The 27684-nt window shown below is 50.2% G+C and overlaps 1 protein-coding gene across 2 annotated transcripts in view; it reads right to left on the reverse strand.

Moving 5' to 3' along the window:
- The window catches only part of RCOR1 (REST corepressor 1), an 839441-nt gene that overhangs the window by 624589 nt on the left and 187168 nt on the right, over positions 1-27684 (reverse strand). For both annotated transcript variants that reach the window (XM_085626333.1, XM_085626332.1), the window contains one exon: positions 7263-7424. In XM_085626333.1, the coding sequence (XP_085482459.1) occupies positions 7263-7424 (162 nt within the window). The remainder of the gene's footprint in view (positions 1-7262; positions 7425-27684) is intronic.

The following is a 27684-nucleotide window of genomic DNA, read 5'->3' on the forward strand; positions in this document are numbered from 1 at the left end:
TAATTATCTGCATCCTCATCACTAACTGTGAGGAGCTTGTCTCTTCCTTTCTCAGAGAAGGAGAGCCACAAGATAGCTGCCCACTGACTTTGGGGTACCTGCTGTACTTTGCAAGCTCTCTCCAAAGCAGTTATCCATTTGTGGATGTCATCCCCACACTTGTAGGGAGGGACAATCTTGCTCAGGTTTCTATTATCATAGTGCCTGTCTCTATCTCTAGGAATGTTGCTGCCACCAGTGGGTTCTAACCCACTTAACTTTTGTTCTCTAGCCAGAGCAAGCTTCTCTTTGGCAAGGGCAAGTTCTTCCCTCTGAATCCTCAGATTAGCCTCCCTCATTCTGGCTGCATGCTCCTTTCTCTCAGGTGAAGTCATTCCCCTGTGAGAGGAAGCATTAGAGGTGTTAGAGACATGGGAGTGGATGGATTCCCTTGAAGGGGATCTGTCCCTCCTGCTTCTCTGTGAATGTCTACTTGTGGGTCTGTATGGGGGGACCCCATGCAAACTCCCATGTAAACTTAAGTTAGCCTGGCTAAGTCTCCTTACTTGGCTCTGGCTGTCTACCTCCCCATCTGAAGGCCCATCTGACTCCTCTGTGGTGGGTAGACCCTCCTCTGCGCCTAGGGCACCTTCCTGTGATGCCCTCTGAGCATCATACTCCTCTAGGAGTTGTCTTAACTGAAGGAGGGTAGGGTTTGCACCCTGTTTTATTCCTCTGGAGGTACACAATTGTCTCATCTCCTGGAATGTTAAGGTATCATACCTAGAGGGGGTCTTCTGCAGACCTGCCCCTCCTGAGAGAGCATCTACTTGATCTCCTCCCAGAGGCATGATCTAGTGAGGGTGTGGTGTGTGCACCTACCTACACTAGTTGTATCTACTAAACCTTTCTAGTAGTTGTAGTCAGGGTGTGTTATTCCCTTCAACCTACAACTACAAAGTCCAGTAGGACTTAAGTATAATAATCTATGTTATATGTACCTAGACAATATCTGTGTGATCTTTCAATTTAGTATCTCAAGATTACAATGGTATTACAACAGCAAGCTCAGATCCCAACCGCTGCTCACCAATGTGAGAAGTTGGCCTGATGTATGATGTCACTAGTTATAGTGTACACCTTATATCAGTCCAAATACCCTTATGGTGATTGGTTGTAAAGTCAACCTTATAGACCAGCTATCCTAGTGGTAGCATGGACAAGAGCAGTCTTAGGCTAAACTCTGAATGGCATGTGAAGCCAGCTGTGATACCATATATAATCCCTTGAATACCAAATGAAAGGACACCACAACAGATATATATATAAAATAAAGTGTATTTATTCTAAGCAAACCCTCAGCACTCTTTATGAGTTTAGAGGTAAGTACAACACAGTCTTATTAATGCATACAGTAAGTCACACAGGTAAGTAATACAGTTAGGCCCTAGGGGCCACGCAAACCATATACTAAATAAGTGGTATAAGAACCACTGTCACGGAAATAGAATAGGCCTAGGCCTAGGGAATCGCTGGGGCTACACTACACTAGCGTTAGTTAGGGAGTGGGAGGCCCACGGGATTCGTGTGCAGAGTGGAAACACTCACGCGTAATGCGTAAAAGTCAATAGCAATGTTACAGTTTAGAAATAGATAGATTTAGGACACTTCCGGAGTAGCTAGGAAGTTGAGACTTGAAAACTAGACACTAGGATAGTCACTATCCTGATGAGCACCGGAGTACCCAAGTTACCTAGCCCACAGGCTGCGGGTGCATAGGGGTGAAGATGCGTCGTTTTCGTCGTCGACTCCTATGGATGCCTGAAGAAAGATGCTGACAGGCAGTCAGGGGAGAGTGTCCGGTGGATCCCAAGCCTGGGATCAAGAAGAGAAGAAACCTGCAAGCAGAGGGGACAGAGTCAAGGTCACTAGCCAGTGACCACGTGGAACCAGGAAGGAACCAGGCGATGTCGTGAAGAGTTGCAGGGGAAGGTGAAGCTTGTCGCTGGAGCCAGGAGGACCAGGAAGCGTCGAGGACGACCAGGACCAGGAGGCGAGCTGTCCCACGAAGGCTCTTGCTGTCGGCGGCGTCGAAGTTGGACTAGGACTCACCAAGCCTTGGCAAGCGGAACCCACGAAGAACAAGGGACTTGCTTCTGGTGCAGACCAGGAAGGTCTGGGGTGCTTCTTCTTTGCAGAGAAGCGGGAGCCAGTCTGGAGGAGCCAAACCAGCGCAGAAGATTTTAGGGAGCGTCGTCACAAAGGCCACTAGCCAGCGGGCAAGCAACCGGACAGACGCGGCAAGCAGGAAAATGCTGAAGGGCCCCACGCAGGACTCGTGGAGTGTGGGGGGCTGGTCTTCGGTGCAGATGGTGCTTGGGGTTGGGGCTTCTCAATCCCCGGTGCACAACTTCGAGGGTACCTCAGAAGCTGCGCTGTAAGTTACTAGCCACTTTTCCCAGGTAGCCGGTCCCACGTCGCTCGTCGCCTCCACGGATCTCAGCTCTGCTGCAGATGTGGATGAGGGTCGGAGAAGTCTGGAAATCAAGGCTCTGGTCGGGCTCTGCAGTCGGTTCCTCGTCGAACGTTTCACAAAGCAAAGGGTAGTCACTTGATGGTGCCTGTTTGCACAGGGTAGCCACTCCTTGGCTACAAGGGAGATTCTTCAGTCTTCTTCTTTCGTCGAATGTCGAAGGTCCAGAGTTTCTGTTCAGTTTTGCAGGTTCAGGATAATCTAAAGTCTTGAGGCCCAACTCCCACTCTTATACTAATCTGGGGGGCTGGGATACCTGCTAGGTCACGCCTTATGGGTGGGACCTGGGAGGGGGTGGTTACACCCACTTCCCTTTGTCCAGTTTCGCGCCAGAGCTGGGGCTGGAGTGCCCCAGCGCCGGTTTGAACTGGACTATGCAAGGAACACCTTGTGTGCCCCAGGCATGTCTCATTCCTTTCAGCCCACCCTGCCCCAATACACTAAAGGCTGTCTGGGGAGGTGCTAGCACCTCCCCAAGCAGGAAACCTATTGTCCAGGCCTCCCTGGCTGGGATCCCTCCCAGCAGCAGGAGGTCAGACTTGTGTCGTGGCAGCAGCATCCATTTTGTGATGCTGAGGCTTTGGTCAGAGGCTAACAGTTGAAGTATGATTTTAACATGTCTTTCCCTCTAGAAGGGGGGAATAATATTCTCATGTCCAGAAATGGCATGGGGGTATTATTCCCGAGTGTTAGACACCTTACACGACATGCTTTGATAAAGCCAAACCATAGTTACCATAACCGTCTAAGATTATAAGGCACTTTAAGAGTATATGGTAGGCTATATCATAGAACAGCTATAAGGACATGGTTCCGAAAGCTGCAGACAGGCTCAGCTCATGCTAGAGCACCATCTCACATGTTACCAAGCACTCTGCCTCCAGGATTGTCAAGGCCTGCCATAGGAGTGACTGATAGGTACACATGTGTCTATATGTAAGTTAGGTATAGGAATACTACACCTAAGCAAGGGGTGATTACACGACCTTGCCCCCGCTGAGTGATCAGCCAGTTGTGTCAAAATGGAAGGCCAGGCCAGGGGTGGCACAATACATGCTGCAGCCCCTGGTAGGCCTAGGGTACACCTATGCCCTGGGTACCTAGGGTACACTGTACAGGGGCCAATAAGGTGATCCTATCCAAATGGGTTATGCACCTAAAGTACATAGTAGTAATTTAGAGAGAGAACAGCAGGGCTGTGGGTCTGATTAGCAGGCCCACAGCCACATCTAAGTCGTAAACCAGTAAAGCAAAAGCAAAAAGTGGGGGTGAACATAGAAAGCAGACCCTACTCTCCTACAATGAAGGAGTAATTTTAGTCTTCCTAGGCAGAGGGTCTAAAGGGGTTACCAGTTTTCTCCCACCCTTTTTTCTTTGCTTACTTTCAAGAAGGGGCTCTTTAAGTACCGGGGGTCGCTTCAGTAATATAAGGCAGTGGGCCTGGAAATATAGTGCGGGAGGATATGGGTACAGGAATAGGAAAAGTTATTGGGGGAGATGTTTCGGGGTCCTCAACTCTAGATAGCCCTAAACTGAAATCTACCCTTGAGTTTTAGTGTGTTGCGAGAAATACCTGGAGGTTTCCCTTCTGAAGCGGAGGTAGGTCCTGTTTTGTCCACCTTGCTTGTTGTCTTCGTTATTTTCTCCAGTCCTTTGCCCTTTGTGCCTGTGCGAGGGGTACTTTTGGGGCACATAGGATGAGGTGTGCAAGTCTCTAGCAATGGCACATGCACCCGGAAACTTGCTCTGATGCTGCCACCCGTGACCTGGTGGTGGAGGTTGGCTGCAGCTCGCCGATCCAGACGTAGCTGCGAAGCTGCCAGCAACCACCGGTCACCACGGGAGGCAGACTGCTGCTGTGGGGAAATGGCAAAATGCGGCTCCAGGGCATGTTGCCCTCTTCCCTGATGGGCTGTATAACTCTTTCTGCAAACTTTGGTAACTGCAGCGCGTAGAAGTGCTGACATTGCTGGTTCTCAGCGTTGGCGAGCAAATCAAGCTAATGTTCTCAACAGTCTGAGGAAAGACCTTGCGCCAGCTCCAGATGCAGAAACTATTCGTGATCTGCGTGGTATTGATGCATCCCTTGAGTTCAGAGATCGCGCTATAAGTTGTACGACCAGGAAAATGTACCGACATACCTGGACAAGCCTTTCTTTGATGTATGGGAGGAAGTTTTAAATGGCAAGCGAATAAACCTCAACTCCACAAGTTGACGTGAAGCCGAGATTCCACTGGAGACCACAGCCTTTTGATCTCCCCGTATCCCAGACAACCGCCTCAACCCAGGAGTGACTCATCTGTCACCACTGTGAGCTCTGGGTACGTAAGTGAGAGGGGTCTGCCATGGACCCAAACGCAGTTCTTCAGCCACCGCTGCAAATCTTTCCCAGTTCCCTCTGAAATCTGTACCAGGTCAGAATAATTCCACCAATGCTGCACCCACCGAGGCTTTAGGTCCCACGGCAGAACCCTCATGCTTTTGGGTATTTTGTGTCAGCAGGATGCAGGGGGCTAAGAGGCGCGGCAGCCTCAGAGTCAGGCCCAAGATAAGAGTCCAGAACATCACAATCGCAGCCAGACTAACCCAGACTCACCTCTCCGTAGGATAGGCGTGGAACAGCATGGTGTCCAGAATGCCTCAAACAAAAGGGAACGTCTCAGAGGGAGTCATGTGTGGTTCCGGCATGTTGATAGTGAACCTCAGCGAATGCAGAAAGTTTGCCATAGTCTGGAGGTAGCCTACGACTGCCTGGGGAAAGCCAGCCTTCAATAGCCAGTCATCAAGATAGCAGGGATGACTGGAACCCCTATCCTCCGCAAATGGGCTGCAACCACTGGCATCTCTTCCATGAACACCCGACGGGCAGTGGTGAGGCCAAAGGGGAGCATAGCGAACTGGAAATGCTTGTGCCCCCCCACAAAAAAATAAAGGTCAGAAGAGTTCTATTCAGAGCATCATGAATCTAGCGTAGCTCAAACACAATCCAAGTCTAGCAATTAAGAGCAGGAGCCGTCCCTGAGGGCTGAACAAGCCGCTATGACTTTGGAGTGCTACCTATGAAGACTCTACGGGAGAAGGTGGTTGCCTCCCACTCGCGCCCTACTCCACAGACTATGGTGAAAATATGGAAAAAGGCGACACAGAAGCTGGGATGACGGGGCCGACTGACACTGGAGATTCCCCTGTTGGACTCGGACCTGCTGAATGGACTGAGGGAGGTGGAGGGCCACAGGAAGTGGGACATGCTAGGTATCTCTAAGCTAGGAGACTTATTAAGGGGAGATCTCGTTTGACGAACTACACTCAGAATATGAGCTGGCAGGAAGCCAGGTTGAGGTATCAGCAGCTGCAATATATCTTGGGGTAATGCAAGGCCCACCAGGAGGAACTAGAAGAGAAAACCTCTCTAGAGCAAAGATCGTTGAGAGCTCCCTCAACAAGCCATGCGGGGTCCCAAATCTATTCCACACATCTGAATTATAATCTTCCGCCGACTGATTCAGTCAGGGAGAAATGGGAACGAGACCTGGGTAGACTTGAAGACGAGGGAATGGAATGCAGGTACCCAGGCGAGGTCACAATCAGAGCATGGTTCAGAATGATCTGTCTTAAACTTTGTCACATGGCATATTACACATGCCATTCTGAATGCGGAGGACGGGTGACTATCACTGTCTGCATGGATGCCGGATGAGGGGCACCCTGACCAACACATTATGGGGCTGTACGGAGGTCAGGGTTTATTGGGAGTGTATAGGTAAGAGGTTGTCTGGGGTTTTGGGATGTAGCTTACGACCAAGCTGATCTCCTTGGGCATATTGGGGGGGGGGGGGGATCCCCAGATCGGTACGCCCTGTTTTAGCAGTGTGGCCTTGTTTGGCAGCACGTAGGGATTTCCTTAAACATTGGGAGGGGAGAAGACACAGCCATCTTTGCCGGAGTGCAACAAAGGTGTGGACTGGTGTATGGGGGCAGAAAGGTTGGTGTATTGTGCAAGGGGATGCTCAAGTAAATTTGAAATGATATGGGGTCCATAAATGGAGCCGAAAAGGGAAGACAGGGTAGAGTTCCAGGGGAATAGGAGGCAAGAAGGAGGGGGACCCGATTGGGTGCTGGATGGAGCTTGAGAGCTTACAATTAATTGCATTGCATTTTGGTGGATGTAGGACATGCCTTTTGCAGTTGGGGGGGGGGGGGCTGCTTTGTCTGTTTGTCAAAATACAAAGTTTAAAAAAAAAAAAAATGGAAACCTGGTAGACAAAATGGTTTTGGTCTCATGAAGATTTCCTGTCAAAAAGATTCATATAGTAGTTCCAGTAACCAAGCAAGCTTGGGAGGTGGTGTAAGGGAGAATAAATGTTACAAACAATTCTACACCAATTGGCGTTTTAATAGCATGCACCTCTAAACCAGATCCTGCAAAGAAGTAATTACATTAACAAGTATTCATCTTTTTCAAATGCTCAAAACACTTTTTTTTATATTCTAGTATCTACAAGAAAGAGAAACTGGCATAAAAGTCTAATTTCTGTCAAAAGAATAGCTAAAGTTGTAGACATAAAATGAAACCTTGTTCAGCCATTCAACAATCTGCTTCAACAATCTGCTTCAACCACTCCAAAAATTTGATTTGCCCCTGTGTTCACTAACTCAAATAAGAAAAGGCCAAACCAAACAGGACACCACCTCCCTCTAAAATATTTGCTCTACAATAAAAAGTTCTAGGTGTTCAAGGCAAATACTTACCATTTGTTGTATTCTGTGAAATGTTTTGCCATGAAAACTAAAGGCTTGCTCAAATAAAACCTTGTCTTCAACAGTCCATTCATCTGGAAACGGGGTAAAATTTGGCAGATCTGCCAAGGACTTCTCAATATTGTGTTTATGCCAAAAAAGCATGCCAAGAGCCTGAAAAAAAGTAAATTAAAAAAAAGATTAACTAATAATGCATGTTAATCCCAAAGTATTCAAAATGAGTCACTTGTAGTTTGACGCACTACTTGATCGAAATCTTAGAGCATTTGTGCAGGATGAATCCCTTCACACAAACTTTGATGGGAAACCTGTGAAAAGATAAACAGCAGGAGCAAGCATTAGCAATACAATAAGATTAGCTCTTTATGGTCTACAGGATCTCCAGCAATCTATCATACAAGGCCCCTATGGACTTATAAATCCTTTCCAAAAGATCCACTTCACTCCCTTCAGACCAAAGTTAAGAGCGGATGCACATGCCAGTTAAAGTCAGTTAAACAATACATACTTTTCAGGATTGGAAAGGATAGAATGGCACCATTCAGGCATAGCGAAGAACAAACGTCTATACATGTATGCAATTTATATAGAAGGAATCCGCTCTTTGGGAATGTGAAGTTCTACAAAAGGTGAATATAGCAATAAACCACGAGTAACTACAAATTACACTTGTATAGTATCTAGAGAAGTGGTTCTTAACAATTTGACTTCTGAGGACAGCGAACCTAATCATAATTAGAATTCGAGGAGAGCCAATGAATCCAAACTAGAATTCGGGGATCCCCACTGAATCATTCTTAGATTCTGTGAAGCATAACTGAATCATTATTGGAATCGTGGGACCCCCAGTGAACCATTATTGGAATCCAGAGAACCTTAACTAAATCATTACTGAAAGCCAGGGACCCCAGACTAAGCAATTTTCAATGATTTAATCGCAAAATATACAAAAATACAGATGCAAGCATTCATCAAACAAATGAGGAAAGATTCTAATTAATTTACAAATGATAAAAAAAGAAAATCTACATTTTAATGGGAAGGTTGGAGCTACTCATTGTCCATATTGCATTCTGTTTGATGCAACTGCACTGCTCACAAATCAATCGTAAGATACCAACTTAACTTTTATCCTCCAATTTCAAAATCCTTCATATATACCGAATGTTTAAATTGTTTCTATTTGACATTTTTTTGTCTACACTCTATTAATATGTAAATATTTATTTTTCTAACCATTCACATACTCCTGATGTAGAGACTGCGGAACCCAGGGGTCCCCACACGAGAGGTTAAGAATCGCAATCTAGAGCACATTTAAATGATTAGAGCTTAAGATCATGTAGGCCCAGTTTGGTTCGGGGGGGAGGTTTCATGTTTTCAAAGAGTTAAGCAGAGAAGATCACACATGAGGTGTCTAACAGAAGGGGGCATGGCCTGAAAGACAAGAATGGAAGACATGGTTTAATAGACCCTGCTCCGTGCCCGATAGTCAGCTGAAATCCTGACCAGACATTTTGCAATTAGACTGCAAAACAGTATTGATTTCTGCTTGGAAACTTTAAAATAAAATAAAAAATTAAATCAATAAAAAACGGGATTTGAGTAGACAGCCAGCATAATAACAAAGGCCTGGCCTTGTAGGGGATGTGGGTGGCTTGGCGGCTGTGCCCCTGGGCAGCAGCAGAGGTCTGCTCAGAAAAATTCAGGAAACACTGGAGAGGAGGCAGTTTAAAACTGAGAAGGATTGGAGCTTGCAGCCTAAGGAGGAGGACTGTGCCGGGAACATGCCGAGTTGTCACACAGCGGGTCCCTGAAACAGTACATCAAGGGCTCAGCAGAAGAATGGCCTCCTCGAGAGGGGAAAATGTAAGCAGAAACTGGAACGGTGCACTGCCTGCTAGTGTGGAAGGCCTGGAAGACTGTCAATCTGAAAGGAAACTGCCAGGGGACCCCATAATAGGAAGCTAACTGTTGGTGGAAACTGGGCTGATGAGGGAGGTCTGGAAGATGCTCAGGGGCACACCAGACATTCCAGGGTACAGGAAGGGCTCCTTCCTTGAGCCAATCGGGACTGAAGAGACTAAGTACTCCTCAGCCAGGACCCTCTTTCCTTGGCTCACTAGCACACAGTCACAAGGAACAGAAACGAGGCCTCATAATGAAGACCGTACCCCAAGCGCTATCTACACTCCAGAGTAAAAACAATGGAATGGACACATTTACTGTTCCTGAGGACACTCATACAGTTACAGGCGACAAGGGCTAACAGTGGGCAATTAAGATCTGAAAAACAGTACTGGCAGCCTGCGGCAAATAATTCAGGGAAGAACCAGTAGATGCCTGCTGCATGTGCCCCTGCTTTATATGGTAAAAAAGACTGGGACAGCTGGTTGAGTAACACCTGCTAGCTTGATATTTTCCTGAAATTAGAGTCTGGGGTGAAGGGAAATAAATGCCTAGAAACCAGGGGCATATAACAAGTGACCACTTCTTGATTGACCAAGGCTCACAACCAAAGCGGGTGGGTACACTGAAGGTGCACAAAAGGAGCACCAAAGAAGAGGGCACACCTCTTGAAACAGGACAATTCTCGAAATTGAATTCTGATCCTACACAAACATATCAGAAAGAAGATGCATTAACCAGTTTGGATAAACTGGATGGAATCCTGGAAGCCAGGGCTAAAAAAAAAAAAAAAAATATTACCAGACCTGCAGGTCAAGTGACTTAGATAATCTACTCAACCTATCTGTAAATTTCTTGACTCAAACTGGTCTCAAATTGTGTGATCCTTGGTAATTATTTTATTTCACCAAGCGGCCTCTATCTTCATAATCACATATGAAAGCATCTTTCAATACAGGAGTTAAAACAAATGTAGGTATGCAGATTTAATAGACTAAACTTTTGTTCCATGTACAATTCGAATCTGGCCCACACTTAGGGTACACATGGCCCCCGATTCGCCTCTTAGCTCCCTAATTGCATTGGCATCAAGGATGGAGGCTGGAAATTCTCAGTTCATGTTTAAAAACTGTCACTTGCAGAGCGGCCCTATATAAGATGATGGCGCTCCCATGCTTTTTATATGCCCTACAAAACACGCCACATGTAGTCTCACCTCACTATTTTTAATTAATCGATTCTGAAGTCTGTGCCCTGCTTTGGAACCAGGGTACTCCCCGTATAGCTATGTTTACAAAAAGCAAAAAGCTGGTATGGTGCATCTGCCTACCCGCCATCAGATCCTACTACTGGGCCACACAGTTAGTGGTCTTGAATCACTAGGTCCATCGACCCATAGCAGACCCAGCTTACAGAACGGACAAGCATAAAATGCTTCACGGCACTTATTTAAGGGCACTCTATGGTGGGGCAAGGTGTGCGCCCAGATTTACACCAACGTCCACTACTGTAGCTCTATGGCATAAGGCAGCACTCGCTCTGGGAGTCTAATGTGTAATGTCTAATGTGACGTTACCATTATAAATGTACAGGGGACTCCCATCTCGACGACGGGAATGATTCAAGCATGTGAATCTATGAAAGATACCTTAATAATGGATACATTCATTATTTGTTGCTTCTTGACATTTCCGGCACCCTGGACGTAGGTTCCCTTTGCTGTGGACATCTTTTCAGCCCTCCAAGCAACTTCCTTTTTTTATTTTTTATTTATCTAGTTTTTGTGTACATGTATTTCCATTAGAGGATAGTACCCTTAACTTCAAATCAGTTTATTAGTAAGTTATGAGTTCCATTTAAATGAATATTTGGTCTTCTTCTGCTTATCTAAACTTCTAGCCGCTTTACAAAAGCTTCTTTAGTGTCAGAGTTTGAGAGTATCAGTACTCTCTGAAAGGCTATCTGATTCCTAGCTTCTCGTTGGTGCTCTTGGTGTAGCTATAATTACCTAATTTGATGTCCTAGTGAGTCTATGGTGGTCTGGTGACCACTGGTGGTGTGTGAACATTTTCAAGGTAAAGTCAGGGGACGACCAATTCAGATTTAGGAGGTTTAGTGAGGCGCACACTTATTTTGCAGGTTTCTGAAGGGCACAATACTTTATTTAGTACTGCCAGTTTGAGGTAGGCTTTGAGAATGGGGGGCAAGGAATGCCATATGAGCACTGGAGAGCATTTGTCTGTAAATTTACAAAATGCTTCAAGATTTTAGTAAGGTCCAAATTGCAGGTGTGGAGCTGGGATAAGGTTTCAGACGTGAAAGACATTTCATTCCTAGGATCAGTTGTATTTTTTAATCAGGTTGAAATACGTTGTCGAAATAAAGGCAGAGGGTAGCCAGAGGTCCTTTTATAACAGTGTAGGTTTTCCTAAATGGCAGTGGGTACTACTTGGCACTTGTAATGTAGTTGCTCAGCTTCAATGACATTTGTATTTCCTGTCTAGGATGTGCTCCACTTCTCGCTGAAAGTCACGGTCATTCAACAAGGTCTACGGGCTAAGCAGGTGCTAGCTGCTTCTTTTTCTATCTTCATGGCCACCTTATGGTAGTTTCTCATCATGGAATTGCCACTTGAGGCGTTAATAGGGGGACTGGGATTTAAAAGAAAAATCAATTGTTGGTTCATATGCCTTGCGTCCACCCTATGCCCATGTTTCAGGATGTTAGTCAAACGATAACCAATGGTTCTGACACGTCAGGGCAAAAGGGCTGTTTGTGCGTCCCTATCCCCCAGCCATGAAACACCGCTTACTAGATTGTCAGGAGGGTGCTATTGAAAGAATGGGTATATCCTGATCAGCAGTGTAGGCTAGGAGTGTTTCATAAGGAGTAGTTTCTTTTCTGTAACTCCAGTTCTGTAGTAGGGGTATCTCTGTTATAGTCATAATCTAGTGAATAGTCCCGCCCATGTGCGCGGACCCCGGAGCAATAAAAATAATCTCTTAAGTTGTCAAGTCATGCAGACCTGCATCTACACTTAAGAGAGAATTTCAAAGACAGATAATGCAGCCTATATCCACAGGCTACACTGTCCAGTACTTCAACTAGAAAGAATTCCACCAGCAACCACCAACAGCACTGCCTGTCCAGTTTTTTCCATAGAGAAGAAACCTGCCTCTTCCAGCAAAAGCCTCTGGAATGATAGAGAGGAAGGAATGGACAGACAAGCCCCATAGGCTGCCATTATGTGGCTCAGAACAGGATACTGTGCCTTTAAGAAAACTTTCCAGAACTTTTCCAGTATCCCAGAATGCACAGCAGGTCTCTTTTACTTTCAGTTCTATTTGAAGGCGTAGCACGCCAGACCTGTAGCATTCCTTATATTAACATTCATCTCTCCACCGGGGAGGAGGGCGGGCGCTTATGATTATAACAGAGATACCCCTACTACAGAACTGGAGTTACAGAAAAGAAACTACTCCTTCTGTAGTAGGGGATCTCTGTTTATAGTCATAATCTAGTGAATAGAATGGCAAGCCCATCCCCACACAAAAACGCCGGTGGAGAAGATTACAAAATAATACCACTACTGTGCGAACAAATTTCGCAGCGAAGCCTGCCCAACCTGAGCATCTGCCCTGGCATCCGCGTCCAGACAGTAATGCACAGCAAAGGTATGGACCGACTTCCAAGTGGCCGCCTTGCAGGTTTCTGCAATCGGAACATTACGCAGCAAAGCAGTCGTGGCAGCTTTGCCCCTGGTGGAATGAGCCTTAGGTTTACCCCCTAAGGTCTTGTTAGCCTTTTGGTAACACAACTGTATACAGGACACAATCCACTGAGAGATGGACTGTTTGGAGGTAGCAAGACCGGTCCTGACTGATCCATAATTGATAAACAATTGGTCTGACCTACGAATATCTTTGGTCTTATCAAGATAAAACTTCAACACCCCCCCTAACGTCCAGGGAATGTAGAGACCTTTCCGCTGGAGAAGAAGGATTCTGAAAAAACGTAGGTAAAGTTATGGTCTGGTTGACATGAAAATCAGATATAACCTTAGGAAGAAATTTAGGGTGAGTACGCATAACAACCTTAGCAGCATGAAATACAGTATAAGGTTCTCGGCAACACAACGCCTGAAGTTCACTCACCCTGCGGGCCGATGTAATGGCCACTAGGAACGCCGCCTTCCAGGACAGGTGCTGCAACGAAGCCTTGTGAATAGGTTCAAAAGGCTCCTTCATCAATCTGGACAGCACCACATTCAATTCCCAGGAAGGCGAGGGAAGTCTGACAGGAGGGAACACCTTCTTCAAGCCTTCCAAAAAATCCTTGACCACAGGGATCTGAAAGAATGAAGTCTGTGAAGGGCATTTCCTGTAAGCAGTCAAAGCAGCAAGATGAACCTTAATGGAGTGGAAATTAAGGCCAGACTGTGCCAAATGTAAAAGATATGGAAGGATGACATCTTCCTTACATGTTGTCGGGTCAAAGTTCTTGGATTTGCACCAGATGCAGAATCTCTTCCACTTGTAAGCATAGGAAGTCCTAGTGTAAGGACATTTAGCCTCCTTCAGTGTGCCCATACAATCTTCTGGTAGATTCAAATGGCCATATTGCACTATCTCAGGAGCCATGCCGCCAAACTCAAAGACGAGAGGTTGGGATGCACCATCCGCCCCCCGAACTTCGTGAGAAGGTCCGGCCTGCACGGCAGCCGCATGTGAGGAAGGAGAGACCGGTGAAGCAGATCCATGAACCACCACTGCCTGGGCCATTCCGGGGCAATCAGGATCATCCGCGCCCCGGACTTAACCAGTTTGATGAGCATTGCTGGAATCAGGGGAATGGGTGGAAAAGCGTACAGAAAGCTGTTCGATCAGTCGATCCATAGCGCATTCCCCAGCGTCCCCTTCTGGTAGTACCTGGATGCGAAGTCTCGGCATTTGCTGTTTTTGGCGGTGGCGAACAGATCTACGTCTGGAGTCCCCCACCTTGCGAAGACTTCTCCTAGTACCTCGTCGTTTATGACCCATTCGTGGTTCTCCTGAAGCAGCCTGCTCAGCTCGTCCGCCTGAACATTCTGCACACCCGGCAGATGCGTGGCCGTGATCATCAGTCCGCGGGCCAGAAGCCAGCGCCAGATCGCCTGCGCCTCCTGCGACAGAGTGCGCGATCTCGACCCCCCCCTGCTTGTTATGGTAATACATCGTGGTTGTATTGTCCGTCTGTATCAGCAACGAGGTGGTATGGATGGACGGATGAAAGGCCTTCAACGCCAGGTACACGGCTCTGAGTTCCAGGAAATTGATGTGGTACGTCGACTCCAACGGGGACCACTTTCCTTGTATCTGTAAGTCTCCGGAGTGCGCTCCCCAACCTTGGAGAGACGCACCCGTCACGATAGTCGTCTCGGGAATGTCCTTGTGGAAGGGAACCCCCCTGAGGAGATTCTCCGCCGAACACCACCATTTCAGAGACTGAAGAGCATGTAGAGACAGCCGGATCTTGTCGTCCCAAGAATCTGTTCTCTGATCCCATTGATCCTCCAAGCACTCCTGCAGTGGTCGCATGTGCAGCCGTGCGTGCGGCGTGAGGAAGATACAGGAGGCCATCGACCCCAGCAGCGAAGACACCTTCCTCACTGTCGCCGATGGAGCGGCCATGAGGTCCTGAGCTTTCCGAAGGAGCGATAACCGTCTCTCCTCCGAAGGAGACACGCTTGCTGACCGTGTATCGATGGAAGCCCCCAAGTACTGTATGCACTGGACCGGAGTCGGGACAGATTTGGACATGTTGACTTGTAACCCCAGCTTGTTCAAGAGAACGCACGTCCTCCGGAAGTGCTCCTGCGCTTCCAAAAAAGATGAGGCCTTGATCAACCAGTCGTCCAGGTACGGGTAGACAAACACCTTGTTCCTTCGTAGGTGCGCCGCTACCACTGCCATGCACTTCGAGAAGGTCCTTGGGGCAGACTTTAGCCCGAATGGCAGTACTGTGCATTGATAATGATTGGCGCCGACTTGGAACCGCAGGAACTTCCTGTGTTTCCGTGCAATGGGCACATGGAAGTACGCATCTTGTAGGTCTATGGCACAGAGCCAGTCTCCCTGTTGCAGCTGAGGGTAAATCTGATGCAACGATAGCATGCGAAACTTCTCTCTGCGAATCCATTTGTTTCCTTGCCGCAAATCCAGAATGGGCCTAAACTCGTCCTTGTCCTTCTTGCGAATACAGGAAGAACCGAGAGTACAGACCTCTTCCTCTTTGAGACAGAGGTACGACTTCCACCGCCTTTTTCCTTAACAGGATGTCTGCCTCCGCCTGGAGCTCTCACAGTTGATACCGCGAGCTTACCGGCGGAATCGCTGGAGGCGGTCTGATGAATCGAAGACTGTATCCATTGCAAAGAATATTCAGCACCCACTTGTCCCGAGTAATTTTTCTCCACTCTGCCGGAAAAAATTGAATGCTTCCCCCCACTGGAGTGGGTAACGGTTGCAGGGCAAGTAAATGCTCAGGGCCGCGACCCGGCCGGGCCCTTGGTAGCCGGAGCGGACTGCTGGCCCCCTCTACCCTTCTGGCGTTTCTGGAAGGGTTTACGGAACTGCTGCTGCTGGTGCTGCTGCTGTCCCGAGGCCTGCCCACGCCCTCTGCCCGCAGACCCGAACCGTCTCTGGAAGGGGCGTTTCTTCCTTTCTGGCTTCTCCAAACAGACAGCCGTCAGGGTCTCCGCCTCCGTCTTCATGCGGGCCATCTCGTCGTCCGCATGCTGGCCGAACAGGGTTTCCCCCGAGAAAGGCAGATTGGCCACTCTCTGCTGAGCCTCCGGCTTGAGCGAGGTAAGGCGAAGCCACGCGTGCCTTCGTTGGTGGACGCCATGACAGTACCCATGCGCCGCCAGCAGGGACACATCCGCTGCCGCACGATCACCTGGTTGGAGACTAGCATCCCCTCGCGCAAAGTCTCCAAGAAGTCTTCCCTCTTGTCACAAGGCAGCAGCTCCGCATACTGCCGGAGAGACTCCCACAGGGCACGGTCGTAACGCCCTAACAGGGCCCCGGCACTTGCCGCCTTCATGGTGGTGGCAGCCGTACCACAGACCTTCCTGCCCACCGAATCTAGCCAGCGGCTTTCCTTGTCGGGCGGAACTGTCGATGAGGGGGTGGTAGCATGCTGCTTCCTCGCCGCCGTCACAATGACTGAATCCGGCTTAGGGTCCGTCCTCAAAAAGGTCGAGTCCGGAGCCCGATACTTCTTCATAAGCCGGGAGGGGGCGGATTTCGTCACTGCCAGAGTGAGGAACAACTCCATAGCGGGCTCCACCAGTCCCGGCACGAGAGGCAGCAGGGGGCTAAACAGGTGCTTCTTGTGCAGCGTCTCGAATATCACGGACGTCGTAGGTGTCGGTACCGTCACCGTGATTCCCAACTTGGCTGCACCTCTCAGCAGCACCTCCTGGAAGGAGACCAGATCGTCAACCGGCGACATCCTCGTCCCGGGTGAGTCCGACAGCGTCGGTGAGAAGTCCCTGGCCAATGATAGAGTTCGCGATCTGGATCTGCGCCTCCTCGATGTTGACGACGAACGCCCACGGCTCCGCGATCTCCCTCTCCGTCCGGAGCGGGAGCGCGATCTTCTTGGCATCAGTCTGTCCGCCGGCCTCGCCGGGCCAAGTGATGGTGGCTTACCCTGGCGCCGCGGCTTAGGAGTTCCCTGCAGCGGCGTCGGATACCTGGGCAATGAGACCGATCGCGTCGGAACCAGTGGTGGGCCCGAAGGCCTGCGAGGCGGAATCGCAGGAGGAGGAGGAGGAGGAGGAGGAGTTGGCGGTGGTGGTGGTGGCGTCAGCGGCGGAGGAGGCGGCGTATATACCACTGAGTACCCCGAGCCCGGGGACTCCGTCGAGGGACTCCTGGTGTCCGGGCGCCCCCTGCGCCTCTTCGACCCTCCTTCGACGTCGATGAACCCTCCTTCGACGTCGGTCGGTCGGTCGCCGCCGCCTCCCTCGACGTCGGTCGCCGCCGCCTCCCTCGACGTCGGTCGCCGCCGCCTCCCTCGACGTCGGTCGCCGCCGCCTCCCTCGACGTCGGTCGCCGCCGCCTCCCTCGACGTCGGTCGCCGCCGCCTCCCTCGACGTCGGTCGCCGCCGCCTCCCTCGACGTCGGTCGCCGCCGCCTCCCTCGACGTCGGTCGCCGCCGCCTCCCTCGACGTCGGTCGCCGCCGCCTCCCTCGACGTCGGTCGCCGCCGCCTCCCTCGACGTCGGTCGCCGCCGCCTCCCTCGACGTCGGTCGCCGCCGCCTCCCTCGACGTCGGTCGCCGCCGCCTCCCTCGACGTCGGTCGCCGCCGCCTCCCTCGACGTCGGTCGCCGCCGCCTCCCTCGACGTCGGTCGCCGCCGCCTCCCTCGACGTCGGTCGCCGCCGCCTCCCTCGACGTCGGTCGCCGCCGCCTCCCTCGACGTCGGTCGCCGCCGCCTCCCTCGACGTCGGTCGCCGCCGCCTCCCTCGACGTCGGTCGCCGCCGCCTCCCTCGACGTCGATCGCCGCCGCCTCCTTCGACGTCGATCGCCGCCTCCTTCGACGTCGATCGCCGCCTCCTTCGACGTCGATCGCCGCCTCCTTCGACGTCGATCGCCGCCTCCTTCGACGTCGATCGCCGCCTCCTTCGACGTCGATCGCCGCCTCCTTCGACGTCGATCGCCTCCTCAACGTCGATCGCCTCCTCGACGTCGATCGCCTCCTCGACGCCGGGCCTGATCTCGACGTCGATGCCTCGACGGAGACGTTGACGGCATAGACGCCGAAGTCGACGGCGGTCCGATCAGTTCCCTCGACGTCGAAGTCGCTTCTCCCCAGAGCCCTGGGGGGACGGTGAACACACCGTGGTCATCCCTCTCGACGCCTTAGTCGACGTCAGACTCCGGTGGAGAGTGGGGGCGTTTGCCGGTCTTCCTGCCCCTGGGGAGCCCCCCAGAGGCCTCAGCATGGGCAGAATCAGCCCCTCCTGACCCACCTTGTGCCTTCAGCCTTCTGTCCTCCAGGACTTGGAGCCTGATCTTCATTCTTTCCCTCAGGGTCCTGGCCGAGAACGAGTGGCAGATATCACACTCTTCAGGCACATGGGACTGGGGAAGGCAGCCTATACACACCTTGTGTGGATCTGACTTAGCCTTCTTCCTGTCGCACTCTGGGCACTTGTCGAACAAGCCAGGCATGTACACAGCACCTGAACACTAAACACTTGAAAGATTGACAAAAAACACCAATAAACCCTTGAAAAGGGAGAGCTCAATGCTCCAGGGTCCTGCTAGCAGGAGCCAGAAAAAAGAACTGAAAGTAAAAGGGACCTGCTGTGCATTCTGGGATACTGGAAAAGTTCTGGAAAGTTTTCTTAAATGCACAGTATCCTGTTCTGAGCCACATAATGGCAGCCTATGGGGCTTGTCTGTCCATTCCCTCCTCTCTATCATTCCAGAGGCTTTTGCTGGAAGAGGCAGGTTTCTTCTCTATGGAAAAAACTGGACAGGCAGTGCTGTTGGTGGTTGCTGGTGGAATTCTTTCTAGTTGAAGTACTGGACAGTGTAGCCTGTGGATATAGGCTGCATTATCTGTCTTTGAAATTCTCTCTTAAGTGTAGATGCAGGTCTGCATGACTTGACAACTTAAGAGATTATTTTTATTGCTCCGGGGTCCGCGCACATGGGCGGGACTATTCACTAGATTATGACTATACACAGAGATCCCCACTACAGAACCATCGATCTTTAAAGCTTATCATGGAGTGGACAATAGTTTGGCTGTAGTCAACTGCTTTCTCTCTTCCATCAGAGAAAATAAATAAAAGGGTTTCTCGCAAGTAACATTAGTTTTGCAGCTTGAAGTCTTCACATGCTGTGCATTATCCCACCATCTAATGGATGCAGAGAGCGATGGGTGCGACCGTCTACCAACACCAGATCTGTTAATTGACCCTGGGCCTGGTTCCATTGGTGTGCTAAGCACTCTTGGAGAGGACGCATCTGGAGTCTTGCAAGAGGTACTGTGAAGATGCAAGAGGCCATCATCCCTATTAGTTGCATAAACACTCGAGCTGGAAGGGAGTGTTGTGCCATGAATTTTGTGCGTAGAGCTTGAATGCTTGCAATCCTGGCAGGATTGGGGTAGGCTAGCGCTTTTGAGGTGTCTATGGTGGCACCGAGGTATTGTTTTATGTGGGATGGTTGTAGATGGGACTTCTGGTGGTTTACTGTGAAGCCCAGCTGTTGGAGTAGTTGAATGGTGGTGGAAGCGTGTTGTACACACTGATTGTATGACCTGGCTTTTATCAGCCAGTCGTCCAAGTATGGGAAGATGTGGATGTGATGTCTTCGCAAATCTGCTGCCACCACTGTTAGGCACTTGGTAAATACCCTTGGCGCGGTTGTGACTCCGAACGGGAGCACTTTGAATTGGTAGTGTTGCCAAATCTGAGGTTCTTCCGGTGTGCTTTGTGCACTGGAATGTGGAAATAAGCGTCTTTTAGGTCTTAAGTGGTCAAAAAGTCATTTTGGGAGAGGAGCGGAAGTACCTGCTGAAGCGTCACCATATGAAAATCGTCTGAGTGTATGTATGTGTTTAGGGGCCAGAGATCTAGGATGGGTCGCAGAGTCTCGTCCCTTTTTGGTATGAGGAAATCTAGGGAGTAGACTCCCATGTTTTGCTGGTTGGTAGGAATGGGTTCTATTGCCTGTTTCTGTAGGAGGGAGATTACCTCCTGCTTTAGGAGTATTAGATGTTCTTGTGACATTGGGCGATGCCTGGGTGGAATGTTTTGGGGGGGTAGATATTAGTTCTAGGCAGTAGCCTGACCGAATTATTTGTGTTACCCATTTGTCTGAGGTGATGGTAGCCCAGACAGGAAGGAAATGTTGAAGTCTGCCCCCGACCGGAGTGGAATGGTCTAGGGGGAGCGGGGGGAAGTCACTGGGTAGGCGGTGTGGCAGAGCGGGCGTTGTTTGTTTTGCCTCTGCCTTCATTATTGTTACCCCTATAGACGCCTCTTTGATAATCCCTTGTGAAGGTGGACTGAGTAGGGGATTTGTATGAAGTGGACGCAGTGTCTGAGGAGTAGCCTCTAGACGTACTTCGAAAGGAAGAGCGGCAAAACGATCGTCTAGGAGGGTGTGACTGTAAGGCTCACATGGATTTCGCCGTATCCGTATCTTTCTTCATTTTTTCTAGGTCCTCATCCACTTTTGGGCCAGATAGATGTTCCTGGTCAAAGGGATGGTTAAGGATGGAGGCTTGTACCTCCGGGTTAAACGCTGATATTCTTAGCCAAGCAAGGCGATGGAGGAGGACGCTGGTATTGATGGCCCTGGAAGCTGTGTCTGCTGCATTTAGGGCACAACGTATAGAGGTGTTAGTAATAGTCTTACACTCCTGAATTAGTTCGTTGGCCCTACCTTTATATTTTTTAGGGAGGTGGTGCATTATGCTTTCAAACTCGTCATAATGTGCCCTGTCATATCTGGCCAATAGCACCCAAGTATTGGCTTTACGCCACATATTGGCTGCTTGTGACGCAGTACGCTTTCCTGATGCGTCCAGTAGCTTTGACTCTGTCAGGTGGTGGTGCTTCGCCTGACGCCTGTGAATTTGCCCTTTTACGTGCAGTGGATACCACTATAGAATCTAGTGGCGCTGGCCCTCTGATGTAGGAGGGATCTGTGGGGGCAGCTTTGTATTTTTTTTTTTAAGCGCGGGTTAATGACCCTGGCCCTAACTGGGTCCTTAAAAACTTCTGGCGCATGCTTCACCACTCCTTTGAGCATAGGTCATATGGAGGTAGACCTATGTGTGGTGTCGAATGTGTCGAGGAGGAAATCTTCCTCCACGTGGTCGGTATGCAAGTCTACCCCGTGATAGTGTGCCGCCCTTTGCAGTAGATGGTGGAACCCCAATGAGTATTCCGGTGGAGACGGTCTGGAGGGGTAAAGATCATCTTGTGGGACGTTGGGGATATCAGGGATATTGTAATCGGCCCATGGGTCTGGGTATCCTGTAGGGGTGGGGTCCCCTGTGGGTAGGTTCTGGGGCACATCCCCTATGTCATCATATGGGTCCCCGTGATCATCATCGTGTGGAGAAGGGGTGGGAGAACGAGGTTGGGTGGCACCGAAGGTGGTGTCGGTTCCGAAGAGGTGGGTTTCGACCCGAGTGCTTCGGTGCGGAGCTCGGTGTCGATATGGAGGTCGGCTTCTTTTTCGGTCCCGAAGCGTGTTTATCGGCACCGACGGTAGGCTGGCTCGAGCCCGAGCCGCCGGAAGGCTTGCTTGGCTTCTTTACCGGGCCCGAAGGTGCGGTGTTGGAAGCAGTGTCCTTGGTCTTGCCTAGGCCCGGAGGCGAAGGTGTGACCGGAGCCTTTTTTGGTGCCGGCAGGGCTGGGGGGGGGGGGGGGGAGGAGATCAGTACTCACGACCCTCTGCGCCGGGGTGATGTCCTCCACATCTGAGTCGTCGGCTTCGGAAGCGCTGACGAGGCCATCATCGGTGTAACTCTGGAGATGTCCGAAGATGTCGTCCGGAATTGTCGTCGAGGAGTGCGCCATAGTTCTTTGGGGTGAAGATTACGCGTCGATCATCGAACTGGAAGCTTTTCGGAACCGGAGCGCGAAGATTACATCCGAGCCCGATGGCGTAAAAAAAACAATCCGAGGATGGAGCCGAAGCCCATGAGTCACCGACCTCGTGACTTCCAAAGACTTTCCAAGAGGAAAAACAAACTGCAAACATCCGGGCCCAACACCAGATGGCGATCTATGCACAAGTGTGTAATCTGCAGCTCATATGCCTCGAACAAGTGTTTATGAATGTATGGCTATATGACCATGTGGCTGCCTTGTATATGTCATCTCTGTAGACATTTGCTATTGACGAAGCATGTAATCTGCTGAATCAATTAGTTGACAAAACCAATTGATACTTGAGAAAAATGACGAACGTGCACAAATTGTGCTAACCACAAGTCTAAGAAATTGAGAAACAGATCATGAAAAGTTTTAAGTTACTGTATCGTAAAAGCATGCAAAAGTGTAGACTAGGGGGGCAGAGCTAGCCATGCTGGGAAATGGCCGCCATGTAGGCGAGCTCTCCCGACCGAGACGACAAAATGCAGCCATCCTGTGTCACAAGTAGACCTTAATATCCTGTAACCAAGCGATTCCATGCGGGGAACCTACCGCTACGACATCTATCCGAATTAACCGCCGATGATGCCTCTGCGGAGCTGCGGGGCTTGATGTTCGACTTTGCCGGGAGGTCAGGGTGAGCGCGTCAAGTCAGATGCTGGGACGGGCCTTCTACGAGGGTCCGGGGCATGTTCGGCCCATCCCGGATATCTAGTGATGCCGGTGCCTGCGGCGCGGGGACAGAGACTAGGGAGCACAGAGACACACGCCCGCCCGGTGTTGCCCCCTTGAGCGCTCCGCTGGATGTGCCGGTGAGAGGGTCCGCCGCGAAATCGGTACGGCAAACACAGAGGCGGGGCGGCCTGGGATGACACTGGCGGTTACTATCCTCAGCGCTGGGGCCTGGACTGTATTAACCAGTGGGCCCCCGATCAGCAACTGAACTTTACCGGCGCAAAGGGGGCCAGCTGTACCACGATTTGGAGGAGGTGCGTTAAGAGTCCCCCCCCCCCAGCCCCCGAAAGGTACGTTGGAAAGTAACTGGGCACGGGGAGCTGACAAACAGCTTAGGCCTCCAAGTGGTTGTGCTGCATACCCTGGGTGGAACGTCAAGCTCATATGTGTGGAACGAGAAGGGCAAGATTTAACATAGAGAAAACAAGGAATACAGACATGTGACAAATTACTAAATGCCAGCGCTGGAGTGGTAGTGGGACATTTTTTTTTTGTTGAGCCCTGGTGGATGTGACCGGGTGGCTCTTCATATATGAACTAGCTGACTAACACCAGCATTGCCGTACCCTCGGGGCCACCTTTAACGTCTATGGGCCGGCGTTCCTGGGAACTGATGCTCACCTGGAAAACCCTGGGAGTGTGAGTATTTACTGACAGCACTGAAAAGTGGGACTTGCGGTCTCAAGGTGCAGGATGTTTGCCAGACATTGTGCGTGATCGGCGAAGCCACCTTGGGCCAAATCACTAGATTGCCGGCGGGGTTGCCGCTGGTGGACTTTGGTGTAATAAGCACAGAGATATCCTACTCTTAATGGCAGCGCACTAGGGGTCATTTGCGTACTAACAGGCGGTGACGCCGTGAAAAGGCGGTGGATACCAAATCTAGGGGCGCCGCTACTGCTGTCCTACCAGCTCCCAATATAATCATTGGAAAATGGGGAAACCGGAGAAAAATCAACCAAAACTGCACTTTGAGCAGCAACGGAAGGCGCCAGAAACGATCGCTGAAGCACCTGGGCGGGCCCAATGGGTGCCGCGGCGGGATCGGATGCGACGGTGGATTTTCAATCAAGGTTTGCGACAATACAAGCCACTATCAAATATAGACGGTAAAATTGATACCCTAACATACCGTGTGGACCGTATGGCTGAACGGCTAGATAAACATACGGAACGAATAGACACAGCTGAGCGTCGCATATCGGACGTGGAAGATTCGCATCAGCAATTGGAACAGAAACAGACTACAGCGGAAAAAACTCTCCAGTCTCTCCTAGCAAAGACTGAGGATTTGGAAGCTCGATCTAGACGCTGCAACATACGCATTATGGGAGTGGTGGAAACTACTCACACAGGAAACATGGAACGATACATCGAGACATTATTAATTACGATGCTAGGCAGAGAAACATTCTCCGAAGTGTTTATAGTGGAGGGGGCGCACAGATCCCTGGCACCACCGCCGAGACCTGGAGCACGACCAAGACCCATCATCGCCAAAATCCTGAACTACAGAGACCGACGCTGCGCTCCGCAGGGCCCGTGAATTGGGAAATCTTGCCCATGAAGGAATGTCAATATCATTATTTCCGGACTTCACCTCGCAGGTTCAGGAGGCACGTAAGAAGTTTATGGATGTCAAGAAAAAATTATGGGAGAATAACATCTCATATGCCATTCTCTATCCTGCTCGTTTGAAGATCACTGAAGACGGAAAAAGCACCATCTGCAATGATCCTAAAGAAGTCCTTAAATTCTTGCAACTGCATCACCCACACATACTGCGCCGTAAATCTCCAAGGAGCCAGAGTGTGGAACAGGACCGTGTGAGAAGTTGGCCTAATGTATGATGTCACTAGTTATAGTGTACACCTTATATCCGTCCAAATACCCTTATGGTGATTGGTTGTAAAGTCAACCTTATAGACCAGCTATCCTAGTGGTAGCATGGACAAGAGCGGTCTTAGGCTAAACTCTGAATGGCATGTGAAGCCAGCTGTGATACCATATATAATCCCTTGAATACCAAATGAAAGGACACCACAACAGATATATATATAAAATAAAGTGTATTTATTCTAAGCAAACCCTCAGCACTCTTTATGAGATTAGAGGTAAGTACAACACAGTCTTATTAATGCATACAGTAAGTCACACAGGTAAGTAATACAGTTAGGCCCTAGGGGCCACGCAAACCATATACTAAGTAAGTGGTATAAGAACCACTGTCACGGAAATAGAATAGGCCTAGGCCTAGGGAATCGCTGGGGCTACACTACACTAGCGTTAGTTAGGAAGTGGGAGGCCCACGGGATTCGTGTGCAGAGTGGAAACACTCACGCGTAATGCGTAAAAGTCAATAGCAATAGTACAGTTTAGAAAACGGTAGATTTAGGACACTTCCGGAGTAGCTAGGAAGTTGAGACTTGAAAACTAGACACTAGGATAGTCACTATCCTGATGAGCACCGGAGTACCCAAGTTACCTAGCCCACAGGCTGCGGGTGCATAGGGGTGAAGATGCGTCGTTTTCGTCGTTGACTCCTATGGATGCCTGAAGAAAGATGCTGACAGGCAGTCAGGGGAGAGTGTCCGGTGGATCCCAAGGCTGGGATCAAGAAGAGAAGAAACCTGCAAGCAGAAGGGACAGAGTCAAGGTCACTAGCCAGTGACCACGTGGAACCAGGAAGGAACCAGGAAGGAACCAGGTGATGTCGTGAAGAGTTGCAGGTGAAGGTGAAGCTTGTCGCTGCAGCCAGGAGGACCAGGAAGCGTCGAGGGCGACCAGGACCAGGAGGCGAGCTGTCCCACGAAGGCTCTTGCTGTCGGCGGCGTCGAAGTTGGACTAGGACTCACCAAGCCTTGGCAAGCGGAACCCACGAAGAACAAAGGACTTGCTTCTGGTGCAGACCAGGAAGGTCTGGGGTGCTTCTTCTTTGCAGAGAAGCGGGAGCCAGTCTGGAGGAGCCAAACCAGCGCAGAAGATTTCAGGGTGCGTCGTCACAGAGGCCACTAGCCAGCGGGCAAGCAACCGGACAGACGCGGCAAGCAGGAAAATGCTGAAGGGCCCCACGCAGGACTCGTGGAGTGTGGGGGGCTGATCTTCGGTGCAGATGGTGCTTGTGGTTGGGGCTTCTCAATCCCCGGTGCACAACTTCGAGGGTACCTCAGAAGCTGCGCTGTAAGTTACTAGCCACTTTTCCCAGGTAGCCGGTCCCACGTCGCTCGTCGCCTCCACGGATCTCAGCTCTGCTGCAGATGTGGATGAGGGTCGGAGAAGTCTGGAAGTCAAGGCTCTGGTCGGGCTCTGCAGTCGGTTCCTCGTAGAACGGTCGCAAAGCAAAGGGTAGTCTCTTGATGGTGCCTGTTTGCACAGGGTAGCCACTCCTTGGCTACAAGGGAGATTCTTCAGTCTTCTTCTTTCGTCGAATGTCGAAGGTCCAGAGTTTCTGTTCAGTTTTGCAGGTTCAGGATAATCTAAAGTCTTGAGGCCCAACTCCCACTCTTATACTAATCTGGGGGGCTGGGATACCTGCTAGGTCACGCCTTATGGGTGGGACCTGGGAGGGGGTGGTTACACCCACTTCCCTTTGTCCAGTTTCGCGCCAGAGCTGGGGCTGGAGTGCCCCAGCGCCGGTTTGAACTGGACTATGCAAGGAACACCTTGTGTGCCCCAGGCATGTCTCATTCCTTTCAGCCCACCCTGCCCCAATACACTAAAGGCTGTCTGGGGAGGTGCTAGCACCTCCCCAAGCAGGAAACCTATTGTCCAGGCCTCCCTGGCTGGGATCACTCCCAGCTGCAGGAGGTCAGACTTGTGTCGTGGCAGCAGCATCCATTTTGTGATGCTGAGGCTTTGGTCAGAGGCTAACAGTTGAAGTATGATTTTAACATGTCTTTCCCTCTAGAAGGGGGGAATAATATTCTCATGTCCAGAAATGGCATGGGGGTATTATTCCACAGTGTTAGACACCTTACACGACATGTTTCGATAAAGCCAAACCATAGTTACCATAACCGTCTAAGATTATAAGGCACTTTAAGAGTATATGGTAGGCTATATCATAGAACAGCTATAAGGACAAGGTTCCGAAAGCTGCAGACAGGCTCAGCTCATGCTAGAGCACCATCTCACATGTTACCAAGCACTCTGCCTCCAGGATTGTCAAGGCCTGCCATAGGAGTGACTGATAGGTACACGTGTCTATATGTAAGTTAGGTATAGGAATACTACACCTAAGCAAGGGGTGATTACACAACCTTGCCCCAGCTGAGTGATCAGCCAGTTGTGTCAGAATGGAAGGCCAGGCCAGGGGTGGCATAATACATGCTGCAGCCCCTGGTAGGCCTAGGGTACACCTATGCCCTGGGTACCTAGGGTACACTGTACAGGGGCCAATAAGGTGATCCTATCCAAATGGGTTATGCACCTAAAGTACATAGTATTAATTTAGAGAGAGAACAGCAGGGCTGTGGGTCTGATTAGCAGGCCCACAGCCACATCTAAGTCGAAAACCAGTAAAGCAAAAGCAAAAAGTGGGGGTGAACATAGAAAGCAGACCCTACTCTCCTACACAACCCCCCCCCAAACTTAGGGACATTAAACTAACCTTGACCAGTTGAGTCTTCATGTTCTAAGTGGAAATATCTGGAGAGTCCATCTGCATTGGCATGGTCAGTCCCAGGTCTATGTTCCACTGTGAAGTCCATCCCCTGTAGGGAAATGGACCACCTAAGAAGTTTGGGATTTTCACCCTTCATCTGATTTAGCCACAAGAGGGGCTTATGGTCTGTCTGAATCTTGAAGTGAGTGCCAAACAAGTATGGCCTCAGCTTCTTCAGGGCCCAAACCACAGCAAAGGCCTCCCTCTCAATAGCTGACCAACGTTTCTCTCTAGGGGTCAGCCTTCTACTTATAAAAGCAACGGGCTGGTCTTGACCATCTACATTCAGTTGTGAAAGAACAGCTCCCACACCTAACTCAGAAGCATCTGTCTGGACAATGAACTCTTTGGAGTAGTCTGGACTTTTCAGAATAGGTGCACTGCACATGGCCTGCTTCAGGTCATCAAATGCTTTTTGACAGCTTACTGTCCAC

Source organism: Triturus cristatus, chromosome 9 (assembly GCF_964204655.1).
Source record: "Triturus cristatus chromosome 9, aTriCri1.1, whole genome shotgun sequence".
Classification (NCBI taxonomy): Eukaryota; Metazoa; Chordata; class Amphibia; order Caudata; family Salamandridae; genus Triturus; species Triturus cristatus.